This window comes from Panulirus ornatus, chromosome 67 (genome assembly GCF_036320965.1).
Source record: "Panulirus ornatus isolate Po-2019 chromosome 67, ASM3632096v1, whole genome shotgun sequence".
Classification (NCBI taxonomy): Eukaryota; Metazoa; Arthropoda; class Malacostraca; order Decapoda; family Palinuridae; genus Panulirus; species Panulirus ornatus.
In genome coordinates, this window is record NC_092290.1 from 19321425 (window position 1) to 19345773 (window position 24349).

Consider the following 24349-nt stretch of genomic DNA (forward strand, 5'->3'; position numbering starts at 1 on the left):
CCTGCAATCAGGTCATTTGTCTGTCTCAGTTACTTTCTACCTTGCTTAATGAGGTAACATCATATTTCCACTACATAAAATTAGACATAAGAATTATTGTACGTAAGACAGGTATGTGTGAATAGAAACCTGGTTATCGTGCTGTAAGCACTGAGATACACTTGCACCTGGTGGGGATGAGGCTTGGTAACCAAGATAGACTGAGTCCTGGAGATTCTCCATCAACTCTGCTTCTGATTGCAGCATTTCATGAGCTAATCATTTGAGTTGGGGTTACTCATACTTTTGAGTGTGTGGATTCCATACAGTAGCTGTCTGCATTGCCATTTTCAACAGATTGCAAGGTCATTTGCATTCACATATTTTATCTTCTCAAGTACTATACAGAAAATATGAAAAGTAAGCTTCATATCACACAGGCTAATGTTATGCATCTTACTCTACTTTAAGGACAACCTGTAGCCAAAAGATGGAGTTCTATAGCAGGTACTGCATTTTACATATTTCTTAAGAATATTTTTAGTTTTAATTGGAAAAAAGCTTATTTTTCATGAATGAAATAGGATCAGTAATTTTGAACTCTATACTCCTGCCATCATTCAAGTAAATGAATGCACTCATTTTAGCACTTGTATTTGACTTGCTTACTCTCTCTTGCTTGCCTTCTGAAAGCTTCTGAGTATGTTCATAATGCTGCCATAATTAATTTATTCATGAATGATGGTGTCAAGATCAAGTATATTCATGATAAGGCACAAAGTGTCTCCACTCAATTGCAGTCACACGATGAATTTTTATGAGTCAACTGATTGCTTTTGAAAAAGAGTCAGCATATTCATAACTGAGATGGTACAAAGGATTATGCTGCTAACATTTTGGTTATTTCTACATTTATCATTAATGTTTGACGTAAAGGCTTTTTTAGTGCTGTATCACCAAGGAGAAGGCTCTTCTAAGTATGGTAGTATACATTCATATTGCCTATATTTGTCATTAATTTTGTGGAGAAACTTTGTTGTAATTAATGTTTAATCTTAATGCCTTGGGTGACCTCTTAACTGATCAGTAAAATATGGGTAAGTTTATGTAACTGTTTGAAATCAGTTGGAAGATTTTATGAAATAGTGAAAACTGCCAGCATTAATAAGCTCAAGATATTATCATCTTGATTTTTGAATTAAAACTGCCTTTTTGAGTACTTTTACATTATAAATAAAGTAAAGATTTTATGTGGCCCTACTTATTAAACAAATACATTTCTAATTTCAGTAATGTTTACAATTATTTGTAATGAAAATATAAATGCAATTTAAGTTCTGGATACTTTTTGTATCGTATGTTTGAATAAATGAGCATGTTTGAATAAATGAGCAATATAGTTTTCACTTTATTAATGAGCTTCTGTAAGCTCTGTTGTACCTTTCACATATGATTTTATATAAATCTGTGTTTAAGGATGCAAGGATAATTGATATTTTGTATACTGACCAGATAGGTTATTTATGAATAGAGCTAGGGTATTTTTGGTCATAACATACTTGCTATATTTAAAGAGAAATTTGAGAATTTCAGCCTTTTTCAAAATTGCTGATCATGAGATATTTTTCTTAAGCAATCTCATAAGATCTGAGGAAAGAAATACTTGTTTCTTTATTCTAAATAGACCAACTGTAGTGTAGATTTACAGTACTGAGTAATGCATATTCAAGGAACGAGAAAATGAAGCTTTCTAGGAGTGTAGTTGGTCATGTTTAGATTTTTTAATTTGTCAAATTCTGCACTTTGGGTTAAACTGCACCATAACCCGCCACTTTTAAAGATGGAACACTGCTTTGGATTTCTTTATTCAAAACATTATATTGAGGAAAACCTTGGTATACTTACCATAAACTTTCAGGGACTCAACCTTGATATCTGGTGATGGAAGAATAACTGGTTTTATATGCAAATACTGTTACTGTAATGATAAGTGAAAAAGGGGGCTTATTATTAAATTCATGGATAATATTTCCATGGACATATGATTTGTCACTGGAATGTATGGATTGGTGTACTTTAAAATGTTTGATTGTTTTGGTACTCAAGGTAATATAATAGCTGATGGGTTTCAATGCAAATATCCATTTTAGTTGACTTGGGTAGAGTACTTTCTAGAAATGTAAAACAAGAGTAGAATTTTACTTTATACTTCCTGGATGTGAATTGATTTAGATATATTCCAAATTCATAAAGAGATTTGACTTTTTTAATCAGATCCTTTAAAATCTCATGAGAAGTGCTTGTAATCACATAAGATCTCGTTTAATGCACTTATCATATCCAGGCATATAAGAGAAATTGTAGAAAAGTGACTGTTTGCCAAACATGATGTTCATGTTGGTGATGAATGAAAATATTGATGTTGGATATCAACCATATTAACTGGTTTGAAATGCTTTGCATAGAATTAAGCAAGATGAGTGCATACCCACAACTCCATAGACTGCTCACATTCATTGATAGAAATTGAGCTACAAGATGTAGATATTGTTACATCTCCAGTCATCAAGGTCAAGGCATTTGTTGTATGGATTAAAGTTTATATCAAGAGATATTCTAAAAGCCTGTAGTATAAAGCAAATCCATTTCAATTTGCTGCAATCCTTCAAGGTTTTATCCTCATTCTGCATATGCACAATAATTGCACTTTAGCCTTAATTGTATGAACACCTGATATTTGTTTTACAGTGATGATGATTATTGACTAAATATGCTTTAAGATTTGTCAACAAATATTGCTGCATTAATAACAATTTGCATTTTGAGCACTCAGGGTTCAACAGCTTAGTTGTGGAAAATAGGTGCAGATCTTTAGATTTATATTGCATTTTGTATTTTAGAGCTCTTCAAGAATCGATAAAAAATTTTTTATTTTCTTTTTGGAAATAAAAAATGAATGGAAAGGAGCTTAGGCAGTCTTTAACAAATGTATAAACATTGACAAGTATGCATGAATTGTGCTTCCATCAAATAAAATGGTGTAATGTGGAGATTCTTTTTAGCAGTTCTTGAAATTTGTTAGCGCCTGTTATCATAATCCAGTGTCAACTGAGAATCTGGTAATTTAAAATTTACTTTCAGACCAGCATCACTTCGATAATCCGGTATATGCCTATCAGTCTGTGAGCAAATCACAACCCAACCTCCTTGAGAATGGCAATCTCAACAATGGTGTTACCATAAAGAATAACCTCTCAATTAAAGATGACAAGAATAGAGAGTGGGAGAAGCTTGGTACCTTTACTTTTCATGATGATGCTTGTAGTTTAGGTAAGTATTTTAGTCTTATTGAGTATGAAGTTTTCTTGGTTTTGAAACCCTTCAGGACAATCGTCCTAATTCAGTTATGTGAATCATTGCAAATTGGGATGTATTTTGGTAAAGACATTATAAATTCTCTATCTACCTCTCTTTCTTTTCTGTGACAGGAGTTGGCCAGTGGGCATGAGAAATGAATGAGCCTCACTTTCTTTGAGAATTATAAGTAAAATCCCCATAACCCATGGGTAATCCTGACATTTTTTCTTAAAAAGCAGGTTTACCTTACTGGAATTAATGCCTGTCAGCATCTTAGAAGCCAAGCTTGTGACATACACCCTTAACTGAATACAGCTAGCACACCCAAACCATTCATTTCCAGCTTTTTGTTCATATTGATGAAAGGCTCAAGTTGTTGCGTTCATTTCACTCCCTACCTTATCCATCTGCAACTTTCTTATCATCTCTCTGGCAAATAGGATATCATTTTTTCAATGCTGGGGAGCATTTAGCAGGGTTGTGCCCTCCAGTTGGGTTGTTGCATACGTGAAGGTTTGAAGCAATCTAGGTTTGTTTGAAAGTGGACATATTTTTTTATTCCTTTTGTATGTCTGCCTAAATTTGTCTGCTTCAGATTGGTGTAAAGTGCTTTTATTCAGCAAGTCATGCTCAAGGTTAACTTTTTTTTTTTTGCTTTGTCGCTGTCTCCCGCGTTTGCGAGGTAGCGCAAGGAAACAGACGAAAGAAATGGCCCAACCCACCCCCATACACATGTATATACATACGTCCACACGCGCAAATATACATACCTACACAGCTTTCCATGGTTTACCCCAGACGCTTCACATGCCCTGATTCAATCCACTGACAGCACGTCAACCCCGGTATACCACATCGATCCAATTCACTCTATTCCTTGCCCTCCTTTCACCCTCCTGCATGTTCAGGCCCCGATCACACAAAATCTTTTTCACTCCATCTTTCCACTTCCAATTTGGTCTCCCAATTCTCCTCGTTCCCTCCGACACATATATCCTCTTGGTCAATCTTTCCTCACTCATTATCTCCATGTGCCCAAACCATTTCAAAACACCCTCTTCTGCTCTCTCAACCACGCTCTTTTTATTTCCACACATCTCTCTTACCCTTACGTTACTTACTCGATCAAACCACCTCACACCACACATTGTCCTCAAACATCTCATTTCCAGCACATCCATCCTCCTGCGCACATCTCTATCCATAGCCCACGCCTCGCAACCATACAACATTGTTGGAACCACTATTCCTTCAAACATACCCATTTTTGCTTTCCGAGATAATGTTCTCGACTTCCACACATTCTTCAAGGCCCCCAGGATTTTCGTCCCCTCCCCCACCCTATGATCCACTTCCGCTTCCATGGTTCCATCCGCTGCCAGATCCACTCCCAGATATCTAAAACACTTCACTTCCTCCAGTTTTTCTCCATTCAAACTCACCTCCCAATTGACTTGACCCTCAACCCTACTGTACCTAATAACCTTGCTCTTATTCACATTTACTCTTAACTTTCTTCTTCCACACACTTTTCCAAACTCAGTCACCAGCTTCTGCAGTTTCTCACATGAATCAGCCACCAGCGCTGTATCATCAGCGAACAACAACTGACTCACTTCCCAAGCTCTCTCATCCCCAACAGACTTCATACTTGCCCCTCTTTCCAAAACTCTTGCATTTACCTCCCTAACAACCCCATCCATAAACAAATTAAACAACCATGGAGACATCACACACCCTTGCCGCAGACCTACATTCACTGAGAACCAATCACTTTCCTGTCTTCCTACACGTACACATGCCTTACATCCTCGATAAAAACTTTTCACTGCTTCTAACAACTTTCCTCCCACACCATATATTATTAATACCTTCCACAGAGCATCTCTATCAACTCTATCATATGCCTTCTCCAGATCCATAAATGCTACATACAAATCCATTTGCTTTTCTAAGTATTTCTCACATACATTCTTCAAAGCAAACACCTGATCCACACATCCTCTACCACTTCTGAAACCACACTGCTCTTCCCCAATCTAATGCTCTGTACATGCCTTCACCCTCTCAATCAATACCCTCCCATATAATTTACCAGGAATACTCAACAAACTTATACCTCTGTAATTTGAGCACTCATTCTTATCCCCTTTGCCTTTGTACAATGGCACTATGCATGCATTCCGCCAATCCTCAGGCACCTCACCATGAGTCATACATACATTAAATAACCTTACCAACCAGTCAACAATACAGTCACCCCCTTTTTTAATAAATTCCACTGCAATACCATCCAAACCTGCTGCCTTGCCGGCTTTCATCTTCCGCAAAGCTTTCACTACCTCTTCTCTGTTTACCAAATCATTTTCCCTAACCCTCTCACTTTGCACACCACCTCGACCAAACACCCTATATCTGCCACTCTATCATCAAACACATTCAACAAACCTTCAAAATACTCACTCCATCTCCTTCTCACATCACCACTACTTGTTATGACCTCCCCATTTGCGCCCTTCACTGAAGTTCCCATTTGCTCCCTTGTCTTACGCACTTTATTTACCTCCTTCCAGAACATCTTTTTATTCTCCCTAAAATTTAATGATACTCTCTCACCCCAACTCTCATTTGCCCTTTTTTTCACCTCTTGCACCTTTCTCTTGACCTCCTGTCTCTTTCTTTTATACATCTCCCACTCAATTGCATTTTTTCCCTGCAAAAATCGTCCAAATGCCTCTCTCTTTTCTTTCACTAATACTCTTACTTCTTCATCCCACCACTCACTACCCTTTCTAATCAACCCACCTCCCACTCTTCTCATGCCACAAGCATCTTTTGTGCAATCCATCACTGATTCCCTAAATACATCCCATTCCTCCCCCACTCCCCTTACTTCCATTGTTCTCACCTTTTTCCATTCTGTACTCAGTCTCTCCTGGTACTTCCTCACACAGGTCTCCTTCCCAAGCTCACTTACTCTCACCACCCTCTTCACCCCAACATTCACTCTTCTTTTCTGAAAACCCATACAAATCTTCACCTTAGCCTCCACAAGATAATGATCAGACATCCCTCCAGTTGCACCTCTCAGCACATTAACATCCAAAAGTCTCTCTTTCGCACGCCTGTCAATTAACACGTAATCCAATAACGCTCTCTGGCCATCTCTCCTACTTACATAAGTATACTTATATATATCTCGCTTTTTAAACCAGGTATTTCCAATCATCAGTCCTTTTTCAGCACATAAATCTACAAGCTCTTCACCATTTCCATTTACAACACTGAACACCCCATGTATACCAATTATTCCCTCAACTGCCACATTACTCACCTTTGCATTCAAATCACCCATCACTATAACCCGGTCTCGTGCATCAAAACCACTAACACACTCATTCAGCTGCTCCCAAAACACTTGCCTCTCATGATCTTTCTTCTCATGCCCGGGTGCATATGCACCAATAATCACCCACCTCTCTCCATCAACTTTCAGTTTTACCCATATTAATCGAGAATTTACTTTCTTACATTCTATCACATACTCCCACAACTCCTGTTTCAGGAGTATTGCTACCCCTTCCCTTGCTCTTGTCCTCTCACTAACCCCTGACTTTACTCCCCAGACATTCCCAAACCACTCTTCCCCTTTACCCTTGAGCTTCGTTTCACTCAGAGCCAAAACATCCAGGTTCCTTTCCTCAAACATACTACCTATCTCTCCTTTTTTCACATCTTGGTTACATCCACACACATTTAGGCACCCCACTCTGAGCCTTCGAGGAGGATGAGCACTCCCCGCGTGACTCCTTCTTCTGTTTCCCATTTTAGAAAGTTAATACAAGGAGGGGAGGATTTTTTTTTTTTGCTTTGTCGCTGTCTCCCGCGTTTGCGAGGTAGCGCAAGGAAACAGACGAAAGAAATGGCCCAACCCACCCCCATACACATGTATATACATATGTCCACACACGCAAATATACATACCTACACAGCTTTCCATGGTTTACCCCAGACGCTTCACATGCCTTGATTCAATCCACTGACAGCACGTCAACCCCTGTATACTGCATCGATCCAATTCACTCTGTTCCTTGCCCTCCTTTCACCCTCCTGCATGTTCAGGCCCCGATCACAAAAAATCTTTTTCACTCCTTCTTTCCACCTCCAATTTGGTCTCCCACTTCTCCTCGTTCCCTCCACCTCCGACACATATATCCTCTTGGTCAATCTTTCCTCACTCATTCTCTCCATGTGCCCAAACCATTTCAAAACACCCTCTTCTGCTCTCTCAACCACGCTCTTTTTATTTCCACACATCTCTCTTACCCTTACGTTACTTACTCGATCAAACCACCTCACACCACACATTGTCCTCAAACATCTCATTTCCAGCACATCCATCCTCCTGCGCACAACTCTATCCATAGCCCACGCCTCGCAACCATACAACATTGTTGGAACCACTATTCCTTCAAACATACCCATTTTTGCTTTCCGAGATAATGTTCTCGACTCCACACATTCTTCAAGGCTCCCAGAATTTTCGCCCCCTCCCCCACCCTATGATCCACTTCCGCGTCCATGGTTCCATCCGCTGCCAGATCCACTCCCAGATATCTAAAACACTTCACTTCCTCCAGTTTTTCTCCATTCAAACTCACCTCCCAATTGACTTGACCCTCAACCCTACTGTACCTAATAACCTTGCTCTTATTCACATTTACTCTTAACTTTCTTCTTCCACACACTTTACCAAAATCAGTCACCAGCTTCTGCAGTTTCTCACATGAATCAGCCACCAGCGCTGTATCATCAGCGAACAACAACTGACTCACTTCCCAAGCTCTCTCATCCCCAACAGACTTCATACTTGCCCCTCTTTCCAAAACTCTTGCATTCACCTCCCTAACAACCCCATCCATAAACAAATTAAACAACCATGGAGACATCACACACCCCTGCCGCAAACCCACATTCACTGAGAACCAATCACTTTCCTCTCTTCCTACACGTACACATGCCTTACATCCTCGATAAAAACTTTTCACTGCTTCTAACAACGTGCCTCCCACACCATATATTCTTAATACCTTCCACAGAGCATCTCTATCAACTCTATCATATGCCTTCTCCAGATCCATAAATGCTACATACAAATCCATTTGCTTTTCTAAGTATTTCTCACATACATTCTTCAAAGCAAACACCTGATCCACACATCCTCTACCACTTCTGAAACCACACTGCTCTTCCCCACTCTGATGCTCTGTACATGCCTTCACCCTCTCAATCAATACCCTCCCATATAATTTACCAGGAATACTCAACAAACTTATACCTCTGTAATTTGAGCACTCACTCTTATCCCCTTTACCTTTGTACAATGGCACTATGCATGCATTCCGCCAATCCTCAGGCACCTCACCATGAGTCATACATACATTAAATAACCTTATCAACCAGTCACCAATACAGTCACCCCCTTTTTTTAATAAATTCCACTGCAATACCATCCAAACGTGCTGATTCATGTGAGAAACTGCAGAAGCTGGTGACTGAGTTTGGTAAAGTGTGTGAATGAAGAAAGTTAACAGTAAATGTGAATAAGAGCAAAGTTATTAGGTACAGTAGGGTTGAGGGTCAAGTCAATTGGGAGGTAAGTTTGAATGGAGAAAAACTGGAGGAAGTAAAGTGTTTTAGATATCAGGGAGTGGATCTGGCAGCGGATGGAACCATGGAAGCGGAAGTGGATCATAGGGTGGGGGAGGGGGCGAAAATTCTGGGGGCCTTGAAGAATGTGTGGAAGTCGAGAACATTATCTCGAAAAGCAAAAATGGGTATGTTTGAAGGAATAGTGGTTCCAACAATTTTGTATGGTTGCGAGGCGTGGGCTATGGATAGAGTTGTGCGCAGGAGGGTAGATGTGCTGGAAACGAGATGTTTGAGGACAATGTGTGGTGTGAGGTGGTTTGATCGAGTAAGTAACGTAAGGGTAAGAGAGATGTGTGGAAATAAAAAGAGCGTGGTTGAGAGAGCAGAAGAGGGTGTTTTGAAATGGTTTGGGCACATGGAGAGAATGAGTGAGGAAAGATTGGCCAAGATGATATATGTGTCGGAGGTGGAGGGAACAAGGAGAAGTGGGAGACCAAATTGGAGGTGGAAAGATGGAGTGAAAAAGATTTTGTGTGATCGGGGCCTGAACATGCAGGAGGGTGAAAGGAGGGCAAGGAATAGAGTGAATTGGATCAATGTGGTATACCGGGGTTGACGTGCTGTCAGTGGATTGAATCAGGGCATGTGAAGCGTCTGGGGTAAACCATGGAAAGCTGTGTAGGTATGTATATTTGTGTGTGTGGACGTGTATGTATATACATGTGTATGGGGGTGGGTTGGGCCATTTCTTTCGTCTGTTTCCTTGCGCTACCTCGCAAACGCGGGAGACAGCGAGAAAGCAAAAAAATATATATATATATATATATATATATATATTTTTTTTTTTTTTTTTTTTTTTTTTTTTTTAGACTTTGTCGCTGTCTCCCGCGTTTGCGAGGTAGCGCAAGGAAACAGACGAAAGAAATGGCCCAACCCCCCCATACACATGTACATACACACGTCCACACACGGAAATATACATACCTACACAGCTTTACATGGTTTACCCCGGACGCTTCACATGCCTTGATTCAATCCACTGACAGCACGTCAACCCCTGTATACCACATCGCTCCAATTTACTCTATTCCTTGCCCTCCTTTCACCCTCCTGCATGTTCAGGCCCCGATCACACAAAATCCTTTTCACTCCATCTTTCCACCTCCAATTTGGTCTCCCTCTTCTCCTCGTTCCCTCCACCTCCGACACATATATCCTCTTGGTCAATCTTTCCTCACTCATTCTCTCCATGTGCCCAAACCATTTCAAAACACCCTCTTCTGCTCTCTCAACCACGCTCTTTTTATTTCCACACATCTCTCTTACCCTTACGTTACTTACTCGATCAAACCACCTCACACCACACATTGTCCTCAAACATCTCATTTCCAGCACATCCATCCTCCTGCGCACAACTCTATCCATAGCCCACGCCTCGCAACCATACAACATTGTTGGAACCACTATTCCTTCAAACATACCCATTTTTGCTTTCCGGGATAATGTTCTCGACTTCCACACATTTTTCAAGGCTCCCAAAATTTTCGCCCCCTCCCCCACCCTATGATCCACTTCCGCTTCCATGGTTCCATCCGCTGACAGATCCACTCCCAGATATCTAAAACACTTCACTTCCTCCAGTTTTTCACCATTCAAACTCACCTCCCAATTGACTTGACCCTCAACCCTACTGTACCTAATAACCTTGCTCTTATTCACATTTACTCTCAACTTTCTTCTTCCACACACCTTACCAAACTCTGTCACCAGCTTCTGCAGTTTCTCACATGAATCCGCCACCAGCGCTGTATCATCAGCGAACAACAACTGACTCACTTCCCAAGCTCTCTCATCCCCAACAGACTTCATACTTGCCCCTCTTTCCAAGACTCTTGCATTTACCTCCCTAACAACCCCATCCATAAACAAATTAAACAACCATGGAGACATCACACACCCCTGCCGCAAACCTACATTCACTGAGAACCAATCACTTTCCTCTCTTCCTACACGTACACATGCCTTACATCCTCGATATATATATATATATATATATATATATATATATATATATATATATATATATATATATATATATTTATATATTTGATGGAGAGAGGTGGGTGATTATTGGTGCATATGCACCTGGGCATGAGAAGAAAGATCATGAGAGGCAAGTGTTTTGGGAGCAGCTGAATGAGTGTATTAGTGGTTTTGATGCACGAGACCGGGATATAGTGATGGGTGATTTGAATGCAAAGGTGAGTAATGTGGCAGTTGAGGGAATAATTGGTATACATGGGGTGTTCAGTGTTGTAAATGGAAATGGTGAAGAGCTTGTAGATTTATGTACTGAAAAAGGACTGATGATTGGGAATACCTGGTTTAAAAAGCGAGATATACATAAGTATACTTATGTAAGTAGGAGAGATGGCCAGAGAGCGTTATTGGATTACGTGTTAATTGACAGGCGTGCAAAAGAGAGACTTTTGGATGTTAATGTGCTGAGAGGTGCAACTGGAGGGATGTCTGATCATTATCTTGTGGAGGCTAAGGTGAAGATTTGTATGGGTTTTCAGAAAAGAAGAGTGAATGTTGGGGTGAAGAGGGTGGTGAGAGTAAGTGAGCTTGGGAAGGAGACCTGTGTGAGGAAGTACCAGGAGAGACTGAGTACAGAATGGGAAAAGGTGAGAACAATGGAAGTAAGGGGAGTGGGGGAGGAATGGGATGTATTTAGGGAATCAGTGATGGATTGCGCAAAAGATGCTTGTGGCATGAGAAGAGTGGGAGGTGGGTTGATTAGAAAGGGTAGTGAGTGGTGGGATGAAGAAGTAAGAGTATTAGTGAAAGAGAAGAGAGAGGCATTTGGACGATTTTTGCAGGGAAAAAATGCAATTGAGTGGGAGATGTATAAAAGAAAGAGACAGGAGGTCAAGAGAAAGGTGCAAGAGGTGAAAAAAAGGGCAAATGAGAGTTGGGGTGAGAGAGTATCATTAAATTTTAGGGAGAATAAAAAGATGTTCTGGAAGGAGGTAAATAAAGTGCGTAAGACAAGGGAGCAAATGGGAACTTCAGTGAAGGGCGCAAATGGGGAGGTCATAACAAGTAGTGGTGATGTGAGAAGGAGATGGAGTGAGTATTTTGAAGGTTTGTTGAATGTGTTTGATGATAGAGTGGCAGATATAGGGTGTTTTGGTCGAGGTGGTGTGCAAAGTGAGAGGGTTAGGGAAAATGATTTGGTAAACAGAGAAGAGGTAGTGAAAGCTTTGTGGAAGATGAAAGCCGGCAAGGCAGCAGGTTTGGATGGTATTGCAGTGGAATTTATTAAAAAAGGGGGTGACTGTATTGTTGACTGGTTGGTAAGGTTATTTAATGTATGTATGACTCATGGTGAGGTGCCTGAGGATTGGCGGAATGCGTGCATAGTGACATTGTACAAAGGCAAAGGGGATAAGAGTGAGTGCTCAAATTACAGAGGTATAAGTTTGTTGAGTATTCTTGGTAAATTATATGGGAGGGTATTGATTGAGAGGGTGAAGGCATGTACAGAGCATCAGATTGGGGAAGAGCAGTGTGGTTTCAGAAGTGGTAGAGGATGTGTGGATCAGGTGTTTGCTTTGAAGAATGTATGTGAGAAATACTTAGAAAAGCAAATGGATTTGTATGTAGCATTTATGGATCTGGAGAAGGCATATGATAGAGTTGATAGAGATGCTCTGTGGAAGGTATTAAGAATATATGGTGTGGGAGGCAAGTTGTTAGAAGCAGTGAAAAGTTTTTATCGAGGATGTAAGGCATGTGTACGTGTAGGAAGAGAGGAAAGTGATTGGTTCTCAGTGAATGTAGGTTTGCGGCAGGGGTGTGTGATGTCTCCATGGTTGTTTAATTTGTTTATGGATGGGGTTGTTAGGGAGGTAAATGCAAGAGTTTTGGAAAGAGGGGCAAGTATGAAGTCTGTTGGGGATGAGAGAGCTTGGGAAGTGAGTCAGTTATTCGCTGATGATACAGTGCTGGTGGCTGATTCATGTGAGAAACTGCAGAAGCTGGTGACTGAGTTTGGTAAAGTGTGTGGAAGAAGAAAGTTAAGAGTAAATGTGAATAAGAGCAAGGTTATTAGGTACAGTAGGGTTGAGGGTCAAGTCAATTGGGAGGTGAGTTTGAATGGAGAAAAACTGGAGGAAGTGAAGTGTTTTAGATATCTGGGAGTGGATCTGGCAGCAGATGGAACCATGGAAGCGGAAGTGGATCATAGGGTGGGGGAGGGGGCGAAAATTCTGGGGGCCTTGAAGAATGTGTGGAAGTCGAGAACATTATCTTGGAAAGCAAAAATGGGTATGTTTGAAGGAATAGTGGTTCCAACAATGTTGTATGGTTGCAAGGCGTGGGCTATGGATAGAGTTGTGCGCAGGAGGATGGATGTGCTGGAAATGAGATGTTTGAGGACAATGTGTGGTGTGAGGTGGTTTGATCGAGTGAGTAACGTAAGGGTAAGAGAGATGTGTGGAAATAAAAAGAGCGTGGTTGAGAGAGCAGAAGAGGGTGTTTTGAAGTGGTTTGGGCACATGGAGAGAATGAGTGAGGAAAGATTGACCAAGAGGATATATGTGTCGGAGGTGGAGGGAACGAGGAGAAGAGGGAGACCAAATTGGAGGTGGAAAGATGGAGTGAAAAAGATTTTGTGTGATCGGGGCCTGAACATGCAGGAGGGTGAAAGGAGGGCAAGGAATAGAGTGAATTGGAGCGATGTGGTATACCGGGGTTGACGTGCTGTCAGTGGATTGAATCAAGGCATGTGAAGCGTCTGGGGTAAACCATGGAAAGCTGTGTAGGTATGTATATTTGCGTGTGTGGACGTATGTATATACATGTGTATGGGGGGGGGTTGGGCCATTTCTTTCGTCTGTTTCCTTACGCTACCTCGCAAACGCGGGAAACAGCGACAAAGTATAAAAAAAAAAAATATATATATATATATATATATATATATATATATATATATATATATATATATATCCATATATATATATATATATATATATATATATATATATATATATATATATATATATATTTTTTTTTTTTTATAGATAGAGTTGTGCGCAGGAGGATGGATGTGCTGGAAATGAGATGTTTGAGGACAATGTGTGGTGTGAGGTGGTTTGATCGAGTAAGTAACGTAAGGGTAAGAGAGATGTGTGGAAATAAAAAGAGCGTGGTTGAGAGAGCAGAAGAGGGTGTTTTGAAATGGTTTGGACACATGGAGAGAATGAGTGAGGAAAGATTGACCAAGAGGATATATGTGTCGGAGGTGGAGGGAACGAGGAGAAGAGGGAGACCAAATTGGAGGTGGAAGATGGAGTGAAAAAGATTTTGTGTGATCGGGGCCTGAACATGCAGGAGGGTGAAAGGAGGGCAAGGAATAGAGTGAATTGGAGCGATGTGGTATACAGGGGTTGACGTGCTGTCAGTGGATTGAATCAAGGCATGTGAAGCGTCTGGGGTAAACCATGGAAAGCTGTGTAGGTATGTATATTTGCGTGTGTGGACGTGTGTATGTACGTGTGTATGGGGGTTGGGCCATTTCTTTCGTCTGTTTCCTCGCGCTACCTCGCAAACGCGGGAGACAGCGACAAAGTATAAAAAAAAAAAAAAAAAAAAAAAAAATATATATATATATATATATATATATATATATTAAAAAAGGGGGTGACTGTATTATTGACTGGTTGGTAAGGTTATTTAATGTATGTATGATTCATGGTGAGGTGCCTGAGGATTGGCGGAATGCTTGCATAGTGCCATTGTACAAAGGCTAAGGGGATAAGAATGAGTGCTCATATTACAGAGGTATAAGATTGTTGAGTATTCCTGGTAAATTATATGGAAGGGTATTGATTGAGAGGGTGAAGGTATGTACAGAGCATCAGATTGGGGAAGAGCAGTGTGGTTTTAGAAGTGGTAGAGGATGTATTGATCAGGTGTTTGCTTTGAAGAATGTATGTGAGAAATACTTAGAAAAGCAAATGGATTTGTATGTAGCATTTATGGATCTGGAGAAAGCATATGATAAGAGTTGATAGAGATGTTCTGTGGAAGGTATTAGAAATATATGGTGTGGGAGGCAAGTTGTTAGAAGCAGTGAAAATTTTTTATCGAATATGTAAGGCAAGTGTACGTGTAGGAAGAGAGGAAAACGATTGGTTCTCAGTGAATGTAGGTTTGCAGCAGTGGTGCATGATGTCTCCATGGTTGTTTAATTTGTTTATGGATGGGGTTGTTAGGGAGGTGAATGCAAGAGTTTTGGAAAGAGGGGCAAGTATGCAGTCTGTTTTGGATGAGAGGGCTTGGGAAGTGAGTCAGTTGTTGTTTGCTGATGATACAGTGCTAGTGGCTGAATCATGTGAGAAACTGCAGAAGCTGGTGACTGAGTTTGGTAAAGTGTAAGAAAGAAGAAAGCTGAGAGTAAATGTGAATAAGAGCAAGGTTATTAGGTACAGTAGGGTTGAGGGACAAGTCAATTGGGAGGTAAGTTTGAATGGAGAAATACTGGAGGAAGTGAAGTGTTTTAGATATCTGGGAGTGGATTTGGTAGCGGTTGGAACCATGGAAGCGGAAGTGAATCATAGGATGGGGGAGGGGATGAAAGTTCTGTTAGCGATGAAGAATGTGTGAAAGTCAAGAACGTTGTCTTGGAAAGCTAAAATGGGTATGTTGAAGGAATATTGGTTCCACCAGTGATATATGGTTGCAAGGCTTGGGCTATAAATAGAGTTGTTTGGAGGAGGGTGTATGTGCTGGAAATGAGGTGTTTGAGGACAATATGTGGTGTGAGGTGGTTTGATCGAGTAAGTAATGAAAGGGTAGGAGAGATGTGTGGTAATAAAAAGAGTGGTTGAGAGAGCAGAAGAGGATGTTCTGAAATGGTTTGGTCATATGGAGATAATGAGTGAGGAGCAATTGACCAAGAGGGTATATATGTCAGAGGTGGAAGGAACGAGGAGAAGTGGGAGACCAAATTGGAGGTGGAAAGATGGAGTGAAAAAGATTTTGAGTGATCGGGGCCTGAACATGCATGAGGGTGAAAGGCATGCAAGGAATGTAGTGAATTGGAACGATGTGGTATACTGGGGTCGATATGTTGTCAGTGGATTGAATCAGGGTACGTGAAGTATCTGGGGTAAACCATGGAAAGTTCCGTGAGGCTGGATGTGGAAACGGAGCTGTGGTTTCGGTGCATTATACATGACAGCTAGAGACTGAGTGTGAACGAATGGGGCCTTTGCTGTCTTTTCCTAGTGCTACCTCGTGCACATGCGGGGGGAGGGGGATGGTATTCCATGTGTAGCGAGGTGGCGATGGGAATGAATAAAGGCAGACAGTGTGAATTGTGTGCATGGGTATATAGGTATGTGTCTGTGTGTGTATATATATGTGTACATTGAGATGTATAGGTATGTATATTTGTGTGTGTAGACGTGTATGTATATACATGTGTATGGGGGTGGGTTGGGCCATTTCCTTCGTCTGTTTCCTTGCGCTACCTCGCAAACGTGGGAGACAGCGACAAAGCAAAATAAAATAATAATATAATTCTTTTCTTTCAGACTATTCGCCATTTCCCGCATTAGCAAGGTAGCATTAAGAACAGAGGACTGGGCCTCTGAGGGAAATCCTCACCTGGTCCCCTTCTCTGTTCCTTCTTTTGGAAAATTAAAAAAAAAAAAAAAAAAAAAAAAAACGAGGATTTCCAGCCCCCCGCTGCCTCCCCTTTTAGTCGCCTTTTACGACACGCAGGGAATACGTGGGAAGTATTCTTTCTCCCCTATCCCCAGGGATAATAATATAATATGATATATATATATATATATATATATATATATATATATATATATATATATATATATATATATATATATATCCCTGGGGATAGAGGAGAATGAATACTTCCCACATATTCCCTGCGTGTTGTAGAAGGTGACTAAAGAGGGCGGGAATGGGGGGTGGAAACCCTCCCCTCCTTGTATTTCAATTTCTACAAGGGGGAACAGAAGAAGGAGTGAAGTGGGGTGTGCTCATCCTCGTCGAAGGCTTAGACTGGGGTGTCTGAATGTTTGTGGATGTAACCAAGATGAGAAGAAGGGAGAGACAGGCAGTATGTTTAAGGAAAGACACCTGGATGTTCAGGCTCTGAGTGAAATGAAGCTCAAGGGTAAAGCTTAAGAATGGTTTGGAAAAGTTTTGGTTATAAAGTCAGGGGTTGGTGAAAAGACAAAAGCTAAGGAAGGAGTAGAACTACTCCTGAAGCAGGAGTTGTGGTATGTGATAGAGTGTAAGAAAGTAAATTCTAGACTGTTGTGGGTAATACTGAAAGTGGATGGAGAGCAATGGGTGATTATTGGTTCTTATACACCTGGTCATGCAAAGAAAAATGGTGAGTGTGTTAGCAGCTTTGATACACAAGACCAGGTATTAGGGATGGATGATTTAAATGGGTAGATGAGCAATATTGCAGTTGAGGGTATAATGGGTGCACATTGGGTATTCAGTGTTGTAAGTGAAAATGTTGAAGAGCTTGTGGATTTGTGTGCTGAAAAATGGCTGGTTATTGGGAATACCTGGTTTAAAAAGAGACATACATATGTATACGTATGTGAGTAGGAGAGGTGGTCAGAGGGCATTATTGGAGTACATATTAATTGATAGGTGTGTAAAAGACAGACTTTTTGATGTTAATGTGCTGAGAGGGGCAGCTTGAAGGATGTCTGATTAGTATCTTGTGGAGGCAAAGGTGCAGATTTGTAGAGGTTTCCAAAAAAAGAAGAGAGAATGTTGGGGAGGAAAGAGTGGTGAGAGTAAGTGAGCTTGGAAGGGACCTCTGTGTGATGAAGTACCAGGAGAGATTGAATGTAGAATGGCAAAATGTGAGAGCAATGACATGAGGGGAGTGGGTGAGGAATGGAATGAATTTATGGAAGCAGTGATGGCATGTGCAAAAGAACTATATGGCATGAGAAAGGTGGGAGGTGGGCAAATTAGAATGGGTAGTGAGTGGTGGGATGAAGAAGTCCATGCCTCGTATCCATATAATATTGACAAGACAACTGTTCCCTCAAGTATAGCCATTTTTGCCCTTCCAGATAACATTCTCTTTCCACACATTCTTCAATGCTCCCAGAATCTTCGCCCCCTCCCCCAGCCTATGACTCCCTTCTGCATCCATGGTTCCATTCGCTGCCATGTCCACTCTTAGATATCTGAAACTCTTAATTTCTTACATTTTTTTCCTTCAAACTTGCACACAAATAACCTGTCTCTAGCTCTGTTGAACCCTATGTTATTACCTTGCTTTCATTCACATTAACTCTCAACTTTCTCCTTTCACACACCCGTCCTCACTCAGTCACCAGCTTTCCAGTTTCTCATTCGAATCTGCCACCAGTAGGGTATCATCAACAAACAACAACTGACTTACTTCGCAGGCACTTTTATTCCCACTTAGTGCAAACTCTCCTCTAAGACTTGCATTTATCTCCTTCACCACCCTATACATTCTTTCTTTCATGATTCTGTGTTCTTTCCTGTGTTAGCAAGATAGCTCCAGGAACAGATGTAGAAAGGCCACATTTGCTCACATCCATTGTGTAGCTGTCATATGCAGTGCACAAAGCCACAACCCTCACTCCACACCCAGGTCCTACTGTTCTTTCCATGGTTTCCCATGGCTGCTTCACATTCCCTGGTTCAGTCTAATGACAACACATCACCTTCTCTTTACCTCGTCATTCCAATTCACCCTTTCTTGTGCACACCTTTCATCCCCCTGAATGTTCAGGCTCAGACCATTCAAAATATTTTTCACTCCATCCCTCCATCTCTGGCTTGATTTTCCCCTTCTCCTTTTCCCTTCCATGTCTGACACGTATATCCTCTTTGTTAATCTCTCCTCCCTCATTCTCCATATGTCTAAACCATTTCAGCACGCCCCTCTTCAGCTTTCTCAACCACACTTTTCCTATTACTATACATCTCCCTTTTTTATTTCTCTTGAGCAAATCACCTCACACTATATGTTGTCATCAGACAGTTTCTAACACATCCACTCTTCCACATCCCTTGCTTTGCATCCATAAAACAACACTGGGACAACTATACCTTCAACCACACACATTTTTGCCCTCCCAGATAATGACCTCATTTACCACACATTCCTCAGTGCTTCCAGAACCTTTATCCCATCACTTTCCCTATGATTCACTTCCATTCCCATGGTTCAGTTGACTGCCATGTCCACTCCCAAGTGTCTAAAACACCACTTTCTCCAAATTTTCTCTATTCAAACTCACACCCCTAGTAATTTGTCCCTTTGTCATGGTAAACACATTAACATTTGTTCACATTTACTGTCAACTTCTTCCTTTCACATACTCTTCCAAACCCAGACATTAACTTCTGAAGTTTCTTAACTCAAATTTGCCACCAGTGCTGTGTCATCAGCAAACAACAGTTGACTGCCACCTTCACTTCCTGCCAAGAAACACTACTTCCACCTGTGGAATACTGCCTCCTCCCCAGCTATGGGCTTGTTGTTTTCCAGAAATACAGTTCTCTTGTTAATAACTCAAATAATCAATGTTTCAATGATATTATGGTAAAATTATTGTTAAGCTTTCAAAGGTAAACAGAGGTTATGTTCTGATATTACAGTAAACCATTGGTTTTTATGGACTAATACGTTGTCTATTAATGCCAAAAGTCTGTGGAACCAAATGTAACCTAGTTGAAGTGAAGAAGAAAGGTTTATAGTGAAAGAGAAAATAGAGGCATTTGGGCAGTACTTACAAGGAAGGAGTACAAATTATTGGGAGATGTATAAGATAAAGTGGCATGAGATCAAGAGGAAGGTGCAGGGGTTGAAAGAGATGGCAGATGAGAGCTGGGATGAGAGAATATCATAAACTTTAGGGAGAATGTAAAGATGTTTTAGAAGGAGGTAAAGGATTTTTTAAATTATCAATTAATGTACTGTATTATTATTTTTCCTGTCCGTTAAGTCCAAAATCTGTTACATCAGGGCACATTACTTTGAGGGTTTACTGTACATGAAAGAAGAGGGGAAAACACTGGAGGAAGTTGTAGAAAGTAGAGAATATGAGATAAGAATGAATGAAGATTGTTTGGGAGGTTGGCAACAGACATATTTCCTTAGGTGTACTTGGCATCGGATGAGAAAGGGACGGTAGCTGTGCTAGGACCTTGGTCCATACTTACTGCATTACCCACCATGTTTGAAGTTGCACTTTACCTGTGGAATAGACTTTTGAATATTTTGTGCTTTATTTTATAGAAATTTCTGATGTATTGACAAGACTAATACACACTCACAGTACAAGCTGCATTGAAACAAGAAATAAACATTTCTACTTCAGTAATAATGGTTGTTAATTTGTTTATGGATGGGGTTGTTAGGGAGGTGAATGCAAGAGTTTTGGAGAGAGGGGCAAGTGTGCAGTCTGTTGTGGATGAGAGGGCTTGGAAGTGAGTCAATTGTTGTTCGCTGGTGATACAGTGCTGGTGGCTGATTCGGGTAAGAAACTGCAAAAGTTTGTGACTGAGTTTGGTAAAGTGTGTGAAAGAAGAAAGCTGAGAGTAACTGTGAATAAGAGCAAGGTTATTAGGTTCAGCAGGGTTGAGGGACAAGTTAAAGAGGAGGTAGGTTTGAATGGAGAAAAACTGGAGGAAGTGAAGTGTTTTAGATATCTGGGAGTGGATTTAGCAGTGGATGGAACAATGGAAGTGGAAGTGAGTCACAGGGGGAGGGGGTGAAGGTTCTGGGAGCGTTGAAGAATGTGCAGAAGGCAAGAACATTATCCTGGAGAGGAAAAATGTATATGTTTGAAGGAATAGGGGTTCCTACAATGTTGTGTGGTTGCGAGACATGGGCTATAGATAAGGTTGTGCAGAGGAGGGTGGATGTGTTGGAAATGAAATGTTTGAGAACAATATGTGGTGTGAGGTGGTTTGATCAAGTAAGTAATGAAAGGGTGAGATAGATGTTTGGTATTAAAAAGAGTGTATTTCAGAGAGCAGAAGAGGGTGTATTGAAATGGTTTGGTCGCATAGAGAGAATGAGTGAGGAAAGATTGACAAAAAGGATACGTGTGTCAGAGATGGAGGGTATGAGGAGAGGTGGGAGACCAGATTAGAGGTGGAAGGATGGAGTGAAAAGATTTTGAGCAATCGGGGCCTGAACATACAGGAGGGTGAAAGGCATGCAAGGGATAGAGTGAATTGGAACGATGTGATATACCAGGGTCGATGTGCTGTCAGTGGATTGAACCAGAGTATGTGAACTGTATGGGGTAAACCATGGAAAGTTTTGTTGGGCCTGGATGTGGAAAGGAAGCTGTGGCTTCGGTGCATTACACATGACAGCTAGAGACTAAGTGTGAACGATTGTGGCCTTTGTTGTCTTTTCCTAGCACTACCTCGTGTGCTCAGGGGGAGGGGGGGTTGCTGTTTCATGTGTGGCAGGGTGGCAAGGGGAATGGATGAGGGCAGCAAGTATAAATATGTACATGTGTATATATGTATATGTCTGTGTATGTATATGTATGTGTACATTTAAATGTATAGGTATGTATAAGTGCATGAGTGGGCATTTATGTATATGCATGTTTATGTGGGTGGGTTGGGCCATTCTTTCATCTGTTTCCTAGCGTTACCTCTCTAACATGGGAGACAGCGACTAATTGTGATAAATAGATAAACGAAATGGTACTCATATTCTCAAACCAAGTGACAGCACTACATTAGCATTATAGAAAATTCTTGCTTCTGTTTATTTTTCATACTGGATTTCACATTTTTTGTGTCTGGTGCATAACTGCAGAGACACTAATAGCATCTGACTGTCTCCTTTTCAGGCATGGACAGGTATCATTTGGGACTGAAATTTGCAAAGCAAAGTGGTTGTACTATCCCTAGTTCACTAGATTCTAATTTGGCAAATGAAATCCCATAGAATGGCATACTAATTCAATGGCAAATTAGTGCAAGCATGTCACTCAGCCAAATTAGGATAACATAAACTAAAAGTTATCTCCATTCTTTCTTGCTGATACAGAACCATTTTACTCATGTGATTGATTCATGCTTTATTAGTGCTGTGCAGTTTTGCAGTCTAGGTGTACAGTCTAGATGTTGTAAAACAGCTATAAGTAGGGTAAGATGAACCAGTGTCAACACCAGGCCAACCTTTATAATGTCCCGCAACTTGTTAGGTCCATACACCCCCTTTTTCTTCTCTCTCCATATATACATTTCAGATCTCTAAGTGGAAGTTAATCATTTCTGCCATCATAGTACAATCCATACATCAGGAAATTTGAATGACTCATTGGTTTCTGTTTTCCTGAACTTAGGTGTCTGAAAATTTTATTTATAGCAGGCATATTCAACTTCGCTAGTTAAGAACTATGAACCTTCTTGAAATTAAGAGGTAGCATGGCTGATCCTTGTGACTAGTACAAACTCGATTGTTGTCAGGCTAAAATGATGTTGCTGGCATCAGTACTATTAGTAATGATCAAAATGCAAATGGACCAGTGTAATGGACTGACAAGAAAATTCTGTTTTCTATACTTTTCTAATATTTCAAATTGAAACTAAGATGTTTGTAAAACTGTATACCATGTTTGTTTGTGAGACCTCCTTCATTTATAATAAATCATTTAATATTACCATTGTGTTTTTGATTTTACATGCAAGTTCAGTATGTCATTTTTGTCTCTGGGGTGTATTAGAGATCAATGTTTTAGCCCACCTTTAAAAAGATATATTTTTATGAAAACTTCATAAAGGATATCCTTTTATACCTAAAATAAAATGGATATTGAAAAATTTAAATCATTTCATGCCTTGAATGCTGTCACGTTAAACATTCATGCTGAATATTTCTTTTTCATTTTTCGCAACTTACATATTGCTTTTTCTCTCTGCAGATCGTATATTGCTTATATATTGTTATTCATGCTAATGATAAGGAATTTAGACAAAAATGCATTTCCTAAAGCTTTTGTATCATTAGATGCCATGTGGTCACTTTACACATGCAATAACATGCACCACATACACATGCAATAACATGCACCACATTGATGGCTATGTAATGTTTACATCAAAAACAGTCATGACTCTTGATCCTTCAGTGGGAGATGGAGACCACCTCCTACAAAAAGAAACTAGTGGCATAGGGCCTATGCATTTCAAGCTGCATCCATTGCAGGCATTTAGAAGTTGATCTGATCCTCCCACTGTGGTGTCAAGAACTAAATGAGATAAGTCATGAGTAAACCATACACATACTGTTACTCCCTACAGATTGAATGGTTCAGGTAATTGCTTCTAATAGATTTTACTATAGGGTGATCTGTGATTTAATGCAAACACCCATAGAATGGCCATCACTTTGATGAATATGGGCCGAGAGAACTGGTGAAAAATAACATTTTGTTTACTTTTTGTATCATCTTCATTCCCGTTCACCATTGGTTCATTGAATACCTGCAATTTTTTAGTTGATTCACATGTATCCTTTACCCATTTTGAGTGAACCAGTAAGAAAAATCAATATTATTCATTCTTCATTTTCCACAGAGTTGATTTCATTGCTCATTATTCAAATAAAATAATTCCCATGGCATCTTGTTATGCAGCACCTCTAGTCTAAGCAGGTTACTTACTGTATCGAACCATCTTGTCATTGGTTGGAGACTGAAGTGTATTTACTCAACAAATTGCCTTTGCATCATTAGGTTCTTAACTCTTGTGTATTCATTAGTAATGGTTGAGCCACTGTACCTTTCTTGTTGTTGCCATGATAGAGTCAGGTTATCAGTATATCCACACTTTTCTAAATCCATTGAATGCTGATTTCCAATATATGGGACACACTGCCCTCTGAGAGTTGACTGTGAGTATCATGTGTGGGGTTTCATTTTTGAAAAGTTTGCATGCAGCATTAGTTTTGTTAATTAGTTGGAATTCACTTACTGGCATCTCAGAGGATATTTCCATACATTAGTCCATACTTTTTCCACTTGTGTGGCCAGTGACCTTCATTGTGTCAGAGGATATGGTACAACAGTTTTGCCTTGCATAAGGTGAACAAGAAAATACAAATTATGACATGGATTTATTCAGTATGCTTGACAAGGATGATTTAGAGGAGAGTAATAGTGAACCAAGGAGATGTAATTTTCACAAAGATGTGGAAGAATGAAGGCAGGAAGATGAGCTTGATATTGCCATCTGTGAGGGTGAAGACGATCCTGTTACAGCTTGAATAGGGTTACTGGTGGCA

General features: G+C 40.4%; 1 protein-coding gene across 1 annotated transcript in view; it reads left to right on the top strand.

The window, feature by feature from the left end:
- Positions 1-24349, top strand: part of LOC139747140 (uncharacterized) — a 353413-nt gene that overhangs the window by 293414 nt on the left and 35650 nt on the right. The window contains exons 21-22 of the mRNA XM_071659064.1: positions 451-486; positions 3121-3309. Of these exons, the coding sequence (XP_071515165.1) occupies positions 451-486; positions 3121-3309 (225 nt within the window). The remainder of the gene's footprint in view (positions 1-450; positions 487-3120; positions 3310-24349) is intronic.